The sequence below is a fragment of the Carassius auratus genome, chromosome 22 (genome assembly GCF_003368295.1).
Source record: "Carassius auratus strain Wakin chromosome 22, ASM336829v1, whole genome shotgun sequence".
Lineage (NCBI taxonomy): Eukaryota > Metazoa > Chordata > Actinopteri > Cypriniformes > Cyprinidae > Carassius > Carassius auratus.
In genome coordinates, this window is record NC_039264.1 from 17,753,184 (window position 1) to 17,769,180 (window position 15,997).

Sequence of the window (15,997 nt, forward strand, 5' to 3'; positions counted from 1 at the left end):
ATGTATCAATACAATCACTTGATCACCAATGGATCCTCTGCAGTGAATGGATGCCGTCAGAATGAGAGTCCACACAATTGATAAATACATCACAATAATCCAAAAAGTAGTCCATACTCCATAATAACACTTCTTCCAGTGGAAAAAGTCCGTCTCACATCAAATATCTCACCCCATATTTGTTTAGAACTGTTTTTGCTAATAAACGGTGGTTGATCTATGTATACTTCTCTCCTGATTCAGACGAGACGACTTATCCACTGGAGGAAGCAATATTATAGATTATGGACCCACATTTTAGATGGAAGCAATGGTTTACAGACAGTTAAAAGTGTCATTGATGGATTTGTTTCATACAAATGTGCAGCTTTACAAGACGTTAACTGATGGTCTGCAGTGGTGTGTATTACTTGTGGATTATTGTGATGTTTCTATCAGCTGTTAGGACTCTTAATGCCCCGGTATACTTCAAACGAAATCGAAGAATGAACTGATATGACGTCATTTCAAACAAAATCAGGCCGAAACTAAGTTCATTTTGAGTTTATTTCGCCAGTTCGAAATAGCTCAACAAAACAAACTTTCTGGGGGAGTTTGCTTTGGCTCCTAAACACCTTTGGGTTTCTATTGGAATATATTTTATTTTGTGTTCCTGTAGCCTATTATTTATTTATTTAATTTATTGGTCCATGGTAGTTACGCATTCAGTGGGTGTGTTCGCGGAGAGACTTTAAATATTCTGAGAAAGTATTTAATTCCTAGAAAGAAATTGCAATGAAACTTGGTGTCGACGACTTAAAGTTATGCAAAATGCGAGACAAGTTTTCCAAAGCCATGAAAAGAAAGAGTACAGATATAAGGTAGCAAGTACCAAAAGTGTTTCAAATAAATGTTAAACCAAACTGCTGCTGCTTTAGTTCTTTCAATTAAGCTAATTTAAAGGGTATTCAGTAAATGAAATGCCAAACGAATATACAATAATAAACCTTTGTTTTCATCAAAAGTAAATCATGACACCACATAAAATATAAAAAGGTGTTACAATTTATCCAGTTTAATATAATAAATGAACACTAATAATTTTTTTTCCATTTCAAATATAGATTTTTTCATATACATCTTGAATGGCCTGAGGTTGAGTAATGTTCAGCAAATTTTCATTTTTAGGGGAACTAAGAGAAATATACAAATATTCAATAGCCAACACTATTTTTTCTTTCTAATATTAGTCAAGCTTTCATGTATCGATACCAATGGGAATGCATTTAATATAATCTTCTACTGGTGTACAATATATCTTATTATTTGTATCAATTTTATATTATATTAATTATATCTGTCCCCTAAGGACCCCGTGAACTACCTGCACATCAATTATGGGTAAGTGCCTGAGAGTGGGCATGAAAGAATGAAGGGAAATTGATGCCACCACTGCCCCAACCCATTATTTTTCTATTTTTATTTTGAAATGAAAATCCGTCTCAATGAATCATGTTATGAATGTACATAATCCTATATATTGTTACTTAAGGCCTTGTTCAACTGGATTAATTCAGTGCATTCTTCAGTAATGTCCAACATGATTAATCTGTTGGACTGGGAACAAATTAACTGACGTCACAAAGGGACCGGGATATATTAAGGCATTAACAAAAGCACGAAATGGAGAATATTCAATAAAAAAGGTTTTAAAATGGATCGGGACATGATTTGCAGAGCAATTACACAGAGGAGACTTGCTCACCATGGTCTGTCACCTTTTTGTGAGGGTCGAACAGGGAAATATTTGTCCAAATGTTTAAGACAAATTCATATTCCAAGGTTTTTAGCTCTATTAAAGTACACAAAGAGCAATGGATGCACATTTTGTATGTACTTGATATATCAGTGTATTATTTCATTTTTGTGCTGCCAGAGGGAACATGGGATGTGTAGTTTGGATGCAAAAGTCTGGCTTGTAAACTAGCTATTTATCGCTGTTCTTCATCAAGAGGAAACAAAATAGACTAAACAATAAATGGATCTTGAATATGAATTTACATTGGACAACAAACTGATTTTGCTACCTGAACTCAGAAGTTCAGCACATCTTCTCTCTAGGACCATTTTTTCATTTGGTTTTGTTGAGCGTTAAGACAAAGACAGAAGAGATGAACGCCTTGGCCCTCAGGTAGAATGGTTAAAATTGTTCATCTTAGCTGTGGCATTATTAAACCGAATGAGAAATACGCAGGTCTGGCTACTGTCTGGTGTGGATTTACGGTCGGCCTACTCACAGAAGCTTTTCTTAGTGATTAGATTACCATTACTTTGTGCTAGCCAGAGTATATGTGTGCAATGTGCCATGTCTTTTCTCACTCTTATGACAAAATGAAGCAAATAAAATATTTTAATAAAACCATAGATGAACTACAGCCAGAAAGTTTTTACCTACAGTCAGATAAAACATTAAACTATAGTGTTCAGGGTTCAATAAAAGTTTAGCTGTAGACGGTCCCTGTGAAATACTGTCAGTTACCACAGGAAACAATTTAAACTCATCCCTCATTTTATAAAAGCTACCCACAGACTTCCATTGTAAGAGTGAAGCTGTGTCAAATGGTTTTTCCAAACTAAATCTAAATTATTTCCTACGACAGTCAACACTGTTATATATATTTACATACATTATTAAATGCTGTTGACAGAGCTTACCTTGTCAAACATCCAGCAAAAGTGATTTGTCTGTCTGCAGTTTGAATACGACTGCTCCGTGTGCTCCCTGAGGTAAAACAGTAACAACCAATCAGATTTGATTATTAATATACACAGTCACATGAAGCGGGACTTTGGACCAATGAGGTTTCGCAGTGGGCGGGGCTTCTTAGCGAGACGTCGCGAAAACAGAGTCGATCCGACTCATTTCGGCAAATAATTTTTTATGATTCGTTTTTAAATTTGTTTCAAACTCATAATGAAATAACGTTAACTTACTAATCTCAGATGGCTATCAGATTATTCTGTAAGAGACGGTTTGAGCATTTAGTCCGATTCGCGAATGAATCATTTAGTTCGGTTCGTAAATGAATCATTTAGAGACAAGTTTGTGAATTTGATTCAGGTAAAATATCCTATTGAAACGAATCTGTCGTTTGTTGCAGTCGTGGCAATTTTGAACAACAACAAAAAAGGAAAATATTATGAATTATGCATCTGCCATTAAAATAAATGTGAATGCTGAGTGCAACTCCAGTCGTTCTTCGTTTTTCATTTTGGAAAGCACATGGGGCTCTTTCCAAATCACTGGAAGAAACTTCAGAATAATTTTATTCAGTAGCTTCAAACTGCCTCATTAAAACGACAACACTTATTTTCCACTGCCTGTGTTCCCTCAGTGAGCCAATGTTTACCTCAATTTCCAATTTGTTCTGTTTTAATATTGACAAGTGCACACACGCACACAGATGCATGTACGTTCTGACAGAAACATGAATTCTCAGTCTGGCAGGTCTTCAAATTTCCACTTACCAAAACAGCCACAAGGGAAAAGGGCAACAGATGCAAGGAGGAAACTGTCTGAAACACTAGCTACCGATTCCCAGTGGACCCTGTGTGAACGGACTACCAGAGGAGCCTGATTTTACTCCATGATGATTTGCTCCCACCACAGGAACTAATTACTGTTTAAGTGTCTCATGACATTTGATGCCTTCTTCATCCTCACCTACCCAAACATCTTCATAATGTCATAATGCTATCTGACCTTTAGGCCATTTCCGGTTCATGTGTCAAAATTAATAGACATTCTCCAGGGACTAAATAATCATGCTGATTAAGTGGAACGTCGAAGTAAAATTTTGTTTTTACATCTCAACTCGCAAGCTTTCCACAGTTCAAAGTGGAATCTAGCATCTTTACAATCACTGGGTTGTTGAATAAAGTAAAACATCCCCAGAGGAAACTTTTACTGCTCTTTTATAGCTCAGGTGGCCTAATGGAGCTCTATGTTTTTATAAACAATTGTAAAAATTTTAAAAAAGAAGACAAAAAGGAAGAAAGAAAGAAAGAAAGAAAGAAAAACACATACACAGAATATTAAACATGGGTATCATATATAGAACACGGTTGCCCAAAAATGAAAGACCAAAATCAAAACCTAAACATCAAGCTCAACCCGTAAAAGCTACCCATGATTGTTATATAGCTATATAAAAAAAGTGTACAAAAGTCATAGGAATTATACGATTTTGCAAACTTGCAGAAATTCTGTGATATTACGATTTGTGATGGATTTGTGTTGAATGTGTCAAGCGATCACGAATCTCGAACTTTGCACTGTTAACGGATTTGCATGATTGCTTTAGAGAATTGTGCGCTAAAACAAACCCATACAGATATAGAAACACAAAGTAGTTAGTTGTTAGCAAATTCCGTCATTTCATTTCTGATTGTCTAATGTCATGAGACGGCACAATTGGAAAAAAACTCTACGACTTGGGTTGCGAAAAATAACCCAAACTTAAACGTAATGTCCAACCGTTAACTCAACTATAAGTATTATAGTAAAAAAATGTGGTTGTAAATTAGTACATAATATTGTACACGATTCTGCAAAGTTGTAGAAATTGTAAGATTGCATTGAATGTGTCCTGTAACTTAAATTAGCACTTTAAACTGATTAGCATAATTCTGTGGATTGCGCAGTAAAACAACGCTGAATGCAAGTAAATGGCGTGCAAGCAAATTCCCTCCTTTGACTCCGAATTGCTAATGTGTTATTTATGGGCATCTCACAAGACAAACCTGAGAAGCCACAGACTCTCTATAACCTCATTTAAGTCTAAAAGAAACATCTGAAATGTTCTAGAGATTTGTTTGTGATTTTCTTTGGCGTCACTCTCAGACTTTGTTCACTAAATTGAAATAATGGAGCCCATCAGCAGTCATCTCATGTCGTTTGTGTCCCCGCAGACTAATTTTGTAAACTTCATTCTGCAATTAAACACTCGTAGCGCTGTATTTCTGCTGTTTGTGTTTCTCAAATGTGCTTTGAGACTGCATTAGCTACTGTGCTTAACACACATATGTGCCGACTCTCACACAGCTGCCTTTCAGTGGCATTAAGTGTATTGCTCATTTGACAAACAGATTGATTTCCCACAGGGTGGATTGCGGGGAAAAAGTAGGGTCGAGGAAACACGCTGTATGGGGCAAACATATTCCTCTATTCTGCTCCCTCCCACTTCCCACCGCTCTCCTAAATAAGATGTCTGCCTCTTTGTTTGCCTGCTGTAAAAAAAATAGAGAGAGAAACTGCTATTGATTAACAGCGCTGCATGAAAAAACGCACAGTGGGGTCTCTTCTGAAAGTGCTCAGCCTCTCTTTAAGCTTGACCTTTGAGGTTTCTCAACTTTTTGAATTCACTGGCATCGTTTAAAAGTCTGTTGTATCTGTGCACGCTGATAGCCGCAAGCCAAATCTAAAAGTTTCAAATGAGACAGCATCTGGAGACCAAGCACTTTGGCTGTTGGTTCTGTCATTCAGTGCATTCATCTGCTGCGATGAGGTAGCGTTCATTACAAATAAAGTTTATCTTGCAGTGCAACATATGCCAGCTCTCAAAAGCCTAATTTTCTCACTAACTTTGTCTAGCCTGCATCCTGTTTAAGATTGGATTATGGTTCTGGGAGCCCCGGGGCTCCAGCGTCTCTGAAGGCCCCCAGTTGCTCTTATAATTCCACACAGACTTCCATTTCTAAGTTCATTACTCTAGATGAGATTTGTGTTTGTTGACACACACAATCGTAATCAAATGCTGTCGATGGAGATTATTCAGAACATTCCTTTAATTATGTAAACTCATTCCAAACCCATAATAGAGAATTCCACCTGAATAAATAAATATATCACATATAATAATACAAAAGTATACTTTGTTAGATTATTGACAATACAACGTATACCATTTTATTATCTTAAGTTCAATAATGAATGTAATTGTGATTATTATTTTAATAATACATTTTTTATTATTATATATGAAATTTTATGTTTATTAATTAATATTGTGATTTTTCTTAACAAACCAAGGAAATTAGCATAGAAAATGTGTACTTTTATTATTATTAATATTATTATCATAATCATCATCTTCATGTTAATTATTTTTAAAGTAATGTAATTATTATTTTTTTTACCATGATGACTATTATTTTAATTATTATACATTATAATTTATAATAAAAATGTATATAAGAACATCCCTGATGGTGAGGATGAAAATGTATTATTATTTTTATCATCATCTTTATTAATGTTGTTGTATTAAAACGGTACAATATATTATTATTAATTATTATTATTATTGTATATAAGGTATTTTATTTAATAATAACAATCGTCATCATCATCATCATCATTATTTAATGTTGATATAAGTGTAATGTTTATGATTTATGTTTTTTTGTAATTCTCGAATGATTATTGTGATTATATTTAGGCTTTTTTTTCTTAAAAGAAACACCAAGGAAATAATCATAAAACATGTAGACTTTTATCAGACATTTTGTTACAAAAGTAATAGACATAAGCACTGGTTTGTCCAGATTTATTTACTAGGACGGCCTGTTCATTAAAGAGTTGCATGAAGCATTAACTTCCCCTGAAAACAACAACAACTACAATAATGTATTGCTATTTATTTTCATTGATTAATGAACTGATTCGCAAACTACTGAAAAACCTGACTGGCAGCAGTTGTGCTCACAGCTCTCACCTGCACTGATGTAATTACCTATCAAGATATTCTTTTTATTATTTACTTCACCAAAACACCCTCTACCCTCTCTCATTCACACTTCTGAAGCTCATCAGTACAGCCCCCTGAACTCTCCCACTGAATGTCCATCTCTGCGGTCTCACACACACACACACACACACACACACACACACACCCCTCCCTCCAGCTCAAATCATGTCATATATCTCCAGCACAGCTCTGCCGCTGTGGGAGGCAATGCGCTGCCGTATCTTTAAACTTGCCATTTAATGGCTTTATGCCAGTTCATAAAAGGTTCGGAAACCGGCGCTTCAGGTCCCTGTAATAAAAAAAACTTATTTTAAACTTCGTAATTATCACCCCGCTGTCTTGACGATTTAATGATGATTACAGATGAGATGAAATTATCACGATCCATCACAATTATGAAGGTCTCGGTGCATTCTCTCCAGCATTTAAACCTATTGCTGCCACCGGAGAACTTCACCACGGGCGGTGTTTTACACTATCTGTAAAATGCTATTCCTGAATTTGAACTCGGTTGGTGGGGGGAAATGAAATGCGTAAATCACTTGCAGAACAAACAGGCACAAAATCGACCGGTTAACTGAGACATTAAAGTCAAACGAGCAAAATAATTGAAATTGACGAGATAATCGCTGACAGATAACAGCAACTTTGTTCTTTAGCGTACCTAAGCGAACGTTGAGGGATTTGAGCGATTCCATGTGATTATCAGAAAAGTTCTAACGTGCAAAATAAGAACGTTAAAGGGATCAGATTAACGCACGTGAACTAACTAAATGAGCTGCGATTGGTCAGTTTGCATATCAATCGCTGTTTTTGTCTAATAAGTGGTCGGCCTTTTTGTGTTAGTTGATGCTGTGAGATAGGGATCTGTCTACATAAAACTACTTCGTTTCGTGGTTATATATTTTTTTTAAATGTGTGCATTTTGATGTTTATCACAGTCAGTATTTTCTTTCCGTTTTTAAAAAGCATTGCTGTAAACACAGTTGTTGCTTTCAACTCAGGTTCTCAAACCTTTCCATGAAGTACGCCCAGCACTGCCCTGTATCTGACACACACACTTCAGGGCTTACAGTAATGATCCGGAAGAGTTGAATCAGGTGAGATAAGATGAGGGACACGTTCAAAATATGCAGGGCTGGGGGCAGGCTACTCCAGGACAGGTCTGAGAACCACTGCCACAAGTGAAGCTTTGCTTTTCATAAGAAAGGTTCTCCATTAACCACTCCAGAATGATAAGAGACAAAAAAAGGCTCTGCACTTTTCTTTTTATTTTTGAGTGTTTTCTCTCTTTGTGTGTGCAAACACAATTTTTTTCAGACCTCAGTGGTTAAACACGTTGAGAGCACAACCAGAAAACAGCCAATATATCGAAACCTGTCATACATCATGATAAGGGTTTTCAGACATGGCAATAACGCACAGTGACAGGTAGTTTGTAGATGTCATTCATGACCTTTCTTTTCAACCATTTTAGCACTGGACCGGACATTCGCTCCATCTCTCTACAACTTGATATCTAAGGTCATCCCCACATCCCGAGAGGAAAACAAAAAACAGCACTGTGAGAGGCCTGACCTCACCTTGACCCTAATAAATGCTGGGTTAAATATGGACGAACCCAGCGATTGGGTTGTTTTTAACCAATAGCTGGGTTAAATGTTCAACCCAACCTTCTGGGCAGTAACCCAACCGCTGGGTCAAAAACAACCCGAGTGCTGGGTTGGTCCATATTTTACCCAGTGCTGGGTTGGTCCATATTTTACCCAGTGCTGGGTTGGTCCATATTTTACCCAGTGCTGGGTTGTATTTAACCCAGCATTTTTTAGAGTGAAACTCTGTTGTCTTGCTGAATATTCAGCTTTCTTTTGTTGTGAATTTCTACAAATTCTCCAGCTAAACCAGCAGCCTGTTTTTACACACAGTTTATTAGTCACAGACTGTAAACATCCCTTGTGTTGTGGTACTAAAGACCCATCCATTATATCCATGGTGACAGATATAAACTACATTAGAAGCCGGAGAAATCTGTTGTGACACTGGCCTGTCAGGTTCCAGTCAGACGGGCTCAACATCTTTTTGCCTAATGGTCCACAGCGAGATTTTAAGCGAACCGTTACAGGCAGGGATAAAAAAAGACAATTAGTTCACCAAACAATGTCAACACTTTCACAATTAATTATACAGTATAATATATACAAGCCCTGCAAGAACACATCAACATGCATTTTTGAGCGTAGTTTGACAGTTCTGCAGCACATTAAGAAGAAGTTTGAACGGCAAGTTTGTAGTCCGTTTTGAATTGTTTTTCACATTTTGAACAACATCCAGCGTGGTTTGAGAATGCTGCATTGTCTTCGAATACGTCCCTCCAGATGATAAAATACCAGTTATGAAACGACATCACTCACTGTATATCAAGAACGATACAACAATACACTTCAGAAACGGATGAATATGCATTGTGCTGTAATTGCATAACCATGCATTGTTGCATGTGAACAAAGCATGCAAGAGTCTTTTTTTCGCCTCTTCGGACTTGTTGTATAATGACACATAACATGTTGGCTTACTGTACACAGGGACTTCCCATAAACGCCAGGTGGTGTATTACATTGGATAAAGGAACGAGGGAAGAAAAAAAAAAGCAGCAACCCAATTCACACCCCTCTCCTGTTATCTCTGCGGCAGAGGATCTTCTTGAAGGATCTTCGGAAGTCATTATTGAAGATGGTGTATATGATGGGATTGAGGGAGCTGTTGCAGTAGCCGAACCAGAAGAAAAACTTGAAAAGTGGTTCTGGCACGCATTCTTCGCAAAACGCCGTCAATGTGTAGGTGAAGAAAAACGGGAACCAGCAGATGACGAACACGCCTATGACCACCGCCAAGACGAACGTGAAGCGCTTTTCCCGGTTTTGGCGGCCCTTCCACCTGCTGGTCTTGGTGGTCTGAAGGACCTCGCTCTTGTCGCCGTCCCCCGGTTTGATTTGGCTCCGCTTAGTCTTTCCTTTGGAGCTCTTCTTCTTGAGGGAGCAGGGGTTAGAGACCTTGTGGTCCGAGGAGGACGATTCCTCCATGTCCTCGTCTGGTTTAGGGTTGGGATCCCCATTGAGCTTCTCATGGGGATCCCTCTCCAGATCGTCCTCCTTCTTGCCCGCTTCCTTTATCATCCGGTCCCCAGGTGGCGCTCTGGTCCTCTTCTTGGCGATCTGGTAAATTCGGATGTACACGAGGATCATGATGATGCAAGGCACGAAAAACGAACCAATGGAAGAGGAAATGATGTACCATTTTTCTTCATTGATTTTGCAGGTTGCCCCCTCTTCCTTCTTCATGGTTATCAGAGGCGGGAAGGAGATCACGGCGGCGATGATCCAAACTATAACAATAATACACTTGATTCGTTGTGGTGTGCGCTTCAGGTTGTACTCGATGGCTTGCGTAATTGACCAGTATCTGTCCAGACTGATGGCGCACAGGTGAGTGATCGAGGCCGTGCAGAAGAGAACGTCCAAGGCCAGGTAGATTTCGCACCAAACCCGCCCAAAGGCCCAGCAGCCCATCAACTCATTCGCCAACGAGAACGGCATCACCAGTGTAGCCACCAATATATCAGCGGAGGCCATAGACACCAGGAACAGGTTCTGAGGAGCCCGGAGAGCTCGGCTCGTGAACACTGCGATGATCACCAGGACATTGCCAAAGACAATGACGAGGATGAAGAACCCCACCAGGATGCTCATAGGAAGGGCCACCAGCAGGGTGTATGGCGTATCTGTCACATTGGTTGAATTGTTGAGACACCCCATTGTTGAGAATCACAATCTCTTCCTCTCACAAACTGAAATTATGTTTTTGGTTGATGGCAGTTCATTTTTTCCATATAACTAAAGACAAAAGTGACATTTTTTGTCATTTTTGCATCTAAAAAAAAAATGAGGAAAATTATTATTTAAAGAAATAAGTCAAAATGTATTTAAAAATAAATAAATCATTTTTAGATTAAAAAAAGTCATAATAGCAAAAAAATATATATAAAAAAAATAAAATGGACCACAAAACGTAATTTTGGAGCGATTTTCTCTCTCTCTCTCTCTCTCTCTCTCTATATATATATATATTCATTTTTGCACCCTTAGATTCCAGATGTTCAAATAGTTATTATTGGCCAAATATTATTCTAACAAACTTCAATTTAAAAAAAAATATGACTGGTTTTGTGGTCCAGGATAACATGCAGTCAATTTCTTTAACATACTTTGTTAAAAAATACCACTATGCTATACTAGGAAAAAGTGAGACAGAAATGGAGCTTACCTTAGTGGAAAAACCCTAACACGACCCACAGACTTATTAAACCATCCGAGAAATGTTCCTCAGTGTAAAAAAGTGGCTCGGTGTAAGAAAAACTGCGCCAGAAATTATTCGCATCTCTTCGGCGGCGCGTGTGAAGACCGCGCTTCGTCGCCGTCGCTCCACTCAGCTGTGCGCGCGCTGAGCTAATAGAGGCTCTAATCATATTACGCTTGTGCGCGCTGCGCGTGCGTGTGAGAGTATCTCGAAACGCCAGCCCACGGATCATAGACTGTGTAAAAACAGCCCCGGATTGACGTTGCTCAGCAGCCGCCAAGAAATGTCCGGAAACCACTTAAAACACTTTTTATACGTGCCTGACTGGTTTAAACCAATTAAACTACTTGTTTTAGTGTTTACCCGAACAGGAGAGAATAAAGTAAGTGATTATTTATCACTGACATTTATCAGCATAGAAACACTAGCCTAAATATACATTATTTTAATACACCAGTTGTTCATTCTAACTTTATAAATGAAGGCCATTTTATGTATTTTTTCCAGACTAATGGTAAAACATCCCAAATACACCTTTAAGTGATTCTTTTATAGCACTTCATCTCTGTAAGTAGATTTCTATTACAAAACAAATACGGTTTTCTCAAATACTTTTTTTACGATCTCAAGGTTTTTACAGATGAGTTTGGTCATATATAATTTGCCTGGTCTTAAAAGCCTACAACATTTTATTAAAAAAAAAAAATTAAATATATATAATACATATAATAATAAAATAAAGCTGTTTTCTGGCGTTATTTTTAAGATACAAGAGATCTCCAAAATCCCCTCTGTAAAAACCTTTGAATCTCGCTTTGTCCAACGTTGAGATGTTTGTTCTAGAAGTGTATGTAAATTAGTGCATATTTCTAATTTGCATGTCCACATTTATATATATATATATATATATATATATAAACTGCATACTAACACTAGACTTAATTTTATAACTGAACACACCAGTAGCTCATTATAACGTAATAAATGAAGGCCATTTTGTGTACTCTGGGGTGAATTTCAAACATATTTTAGGAATATGTAGTCAACTGAATGTTTTAGAGCTGACTAAACCGACTTAAAAGATGTGCACTCACGAGCTCTTATTTCCATGACGTCTTCAGGGCTAAAATCATCCGTTTTACAACTCCCTCACATTTCCCGGCTTTCCTTGACTATATGTGAACCCCACTGATATCTGAAAACATTATTGCAAAATAGTTTTCGAGTAGCAGGCTAAGCGTTGAATGAGGTAAACAATGCAGAGGACTCAAGTCAGTGAGAGCAGCGAGGAGCGATGAAACGGCGACATCTACCGGAAATGTAAGCTAGCGTTATCTTTACTACTTGCACGGTATTTGTGTTACATGAGCGTATTTATACTCTCGAAATACACTTTCCTGCAGGTATAGCTCCAACCTTCATCAAATTCACCTTCCTGTAGATTTATAGTAATCTAAAAGTAGCGTGTTCAGGTGTCCCTTACGAAAATAATTATGTTCAGGTGTACCTTACGAACCCTTTTTTCTAGTCAGTTTACTGTTTTTACTACAATAAAATCATAAATTTTACTACAGTAAAACCAGTTAATTTTAATAAGAGGTGTTTGATCAGGAATGGAGTGGAACTGCATGAAAGTGGATCTTGAGGGCCAGAGTTGCAAAGATGATAGATGGGAATTATGTAGTAAACAAAAGTGTGAAACTCTTATATTCACGGTTCATCAAAGTAGCTACGGGTTTCTATTCACAACTTCAACCTCATGATGTGCATAATGGGATTTTAAGAAGTCTAAAGTTGTATTGTATTGGGCTTCTTTTCCTTCAGTTAAAACTCATCAATTAATGTCTACGTTTTAAATCAATTTACATGTTAAACATGTCTACAAAACTAATTTTAAGCATTTAGTTCAAATTATTTTTTTATGATCATGAGCTATTTCAGATGTCCACACATTATTTACTGACAGACAGACACAGATAGATGGACAGAGACAGATATGTGGACAGACGGACTGATAGATGGACAGACAGATAGATAGACAGAGACAGACAAATAGATGGACCGAGACAGACAAATAGATGGACCGAGACAGACAAATAGATGGACCGAGACAGACAAATAGATGGACCGAGACAGACAGACAGACAGACAGACAGACGGACGGATAGAGAGACAGACTGAGACAGACAGACAGACATAGATGGACAGACACAGATATATAGACCGAGACAAAGAGACAGATAGATGGAAAGAGACAGACAGACAGGCAGATATATAGACAGATCGAGACAGAGACAGACAGATAGATAGCTAGAGACAGACACAGACGGACAGATAGAAAGACACACAGACAGACAGACAGAGACAGATATACATATAGACAGACCCAGACAGTCAGATAGACAGAGACAGATGGAGTCAGATAGACAGAGAGATAGATAGAGACACACAGAAAGTCAGACAGACAGAGACAGATATACATACAGACAGACCCAGACAGTCAGATAGACAGAGACAGATGGAGTCAGATAGACAGAGAGATAGATAGAGACACACAGAAAGTCAGACAGACAGAGACAGATATACATACAGACAGACCCAGACAGTAAAATAGACAGACAGACAGAGTTAGGTAGACAGAGACAGGTGGACAGAGATAGATGGACAGAGACAGTAAGACAGATAGATGGACAGAGAAAGATAGATAGAAACAGACAGATGGATAGACAGAAACAGACAGAGATAGATGGACAGAGACCGATAGATAGACAGATAGATGGACAGAGACAGTCAGATAGAGACAGTCAGATCGATCGAGACAGACAGAGATAGATGGACAGACAGATAGAGACGGACAGACAGAAAGAGACAGACAGATAGATGGACAGAGATAGACAGACAGAGTTAGATGGACAGAGACAGTCAGATCGATCGAGGCAGACAGAGATAGATGGACAGTCAGACAGAAAGAGACAGACAGAGACAGATGGACAGAGACAGACGGACAGAGATGGACAGGCAGAGACAGACAGACAAGAAGACAGAGATAGATGGACAGAGACAGATAGACAGAGATAGATGGACAGAGAAAGACAGATAGATGGAAAGAGACAGATAGACAGATTGATCAAGACAGACAGAGATAGATGGACAGACAGACAAACAGAGACAGTCGGACAGAGACAGACAGAACGATCAAGACAGATAGACAGAGATAGATTGACAGCGGAGAGAGGCAAACAGACAGATGGACAGAGACAGACAGAAACAGATAGACAGAGACAGATGGACAGAGAGAGAGATAGGTGGACAGAGACAGATACATAGACAAAGACAGACAGACAGAGAGATACAGTATTGTTCAAAATAATAGCAGTACAATGTGACTAACCAGAATAATCAAGGTTTTTCGTATATTTTTTTATTGCTACGTGGCAAACAAGTTACCAGTAGGTTCAGTAGATTCTCAGAAAACAAATGAGACCCAGCATTCATGATATGCACGCTCTTAAGGCTGTGCAATTGGGCAATTAGTTGAATTAGTTGAAAGGGGTGTGTTCAAAAAAATAGCAGTGTGGCATTCAATCACTGAGGTCATCAATTTTGTGAAGAAACAGGTGTGAATCAGGTGGCCCCTATTTAAGGATGAAGCCAACACTTGTTTTACATGCATTTGAAAGCTGAGGAAAATGGGTCGTTCAAGACATTGTTCAGAAGAACAGCGTACTTTGATTAAAAAGTTGATTAGAGAGGGGAAAACCTATAAAGAGGTGCAAAAAATGATAGGCTGTTCAGCTAAAATGATCTCCAATGCCTTAAAATGGAGAGCAAAACCAGAGAGACGTGGAAGAAAACGGAAGACAACCATCAAAATGGATAGAAGAATAACCAGAATGGCAAAGGCTCAGCCAATGATCACCTCCAGGATGATCAAAGACAGTCTGGAGTTACCTGTAAGTACTGTGACAGTTAGAAGACGTCTGTGTGAAGCTAATCTATTTTCAAGAATCCCCCGCAAAGTCCCTCTGTTAAAAAAAAGGCATGTGCAGAAGAGGTTACAATTTGCCAAAGAACACATCAACTGGCCTAAAGAGAAATGGAGGAACATTTTGTGGACTGATGAGAGTAAAATTGTTCTTTTTGGGTCCAAGGGCCACAGGCAGTTTGTGAGACGACCCCCAAACTCTGAATTCAAGCCACAGTACACAGTGAAGACAGTGAAGCATGGAGGTGCAAGCATCATGATATGGGCATGTTTCTCCTACTATGGTGTTGGGCCTATTTATCGCATACCAGGGATCATGGATCAGTTTGCATATGTTAAAATACTTGAAGAGGTCATGTTGCCCTATGCTGAAGAGGACATGCCCTTGAAATGGTTGTTTCAACAAGACAATGACCCAAAACACACTAGTAAACGGGCAAAGTCTTGGTTCCAAACCAACAAAATTAATGTTATGGAGTGGCCAGCCCAATCTCCAGACCTTAATCCAATTGAGAACTTGTGGGGTGATATCAAAAATGCTGTTTCTGAAGCAAAACCAAGAAATGTGAATGAATTGTGGAATGTTGTTAAAGAATCATGGAGTGGAATAACAGCTGAGAGGTGCCACAAGTTGGTTGACTCCATGCCACACAGATGTCAAGCAGTTTTAAAAAACTGTGGTCATACAACTAAATATTAGTTTAGTGATTCACAGGATTGCTAAATCCCAGAAAAAAAAAATGTTTGTACAAAATAGTTTTGAGTTTGTACAGTCAAAGGTAGACACTGCTATTTTTTTGAACACACCCCTTTCAACTAATTGCCCAATTGCACAGCCTTAAGAGCGTGCATATCATGAATGCTGGGTCTC

The 15,997-nt window shown here is 38.3% G+C and overlaps 1 protein-coding gene across 2 annotated transcripts; it reads right to left on the bottom strand.

Moving 5' to 3' along the window:
- Window positions 1-8,041: 8,041 nt before the first annotated feature.
- Window positions 8,042-11,554, bottom strand: LOC113039866 (alpha-2A adrenergic receptor-like). Of its 2 annotated transcripts, none has more exons than XM_026197997.1 (2): window positions 11,109-11,554; window positions 8,042-10,678 (listed from the first exon to the last, which is right to left on the bottom strand). In XM_026197997.1, exon 2 carries the CDS (start codon window positions 10,598-10,600, stop codon window positions 9,449-9,451), a length of 1,152 nt encoding a protein of 383 aa, XP_026053782.1. In that variant the 5' UTR covers window positions 10,601-10,678; window positions 11,109-11,554; the 3' UTR covers window positions 8,042-9,448. The 2 variants fall into 2 exon arrangements, with proteins under 2 accessions (XP_026053782.1, XP_026053781.1); XM_026197996.1 differs by having other exon boundaries at window positions 8,042-10,715.
- Window positions 11,555-15,997: the final 4,443 nt, after the last annotated feature.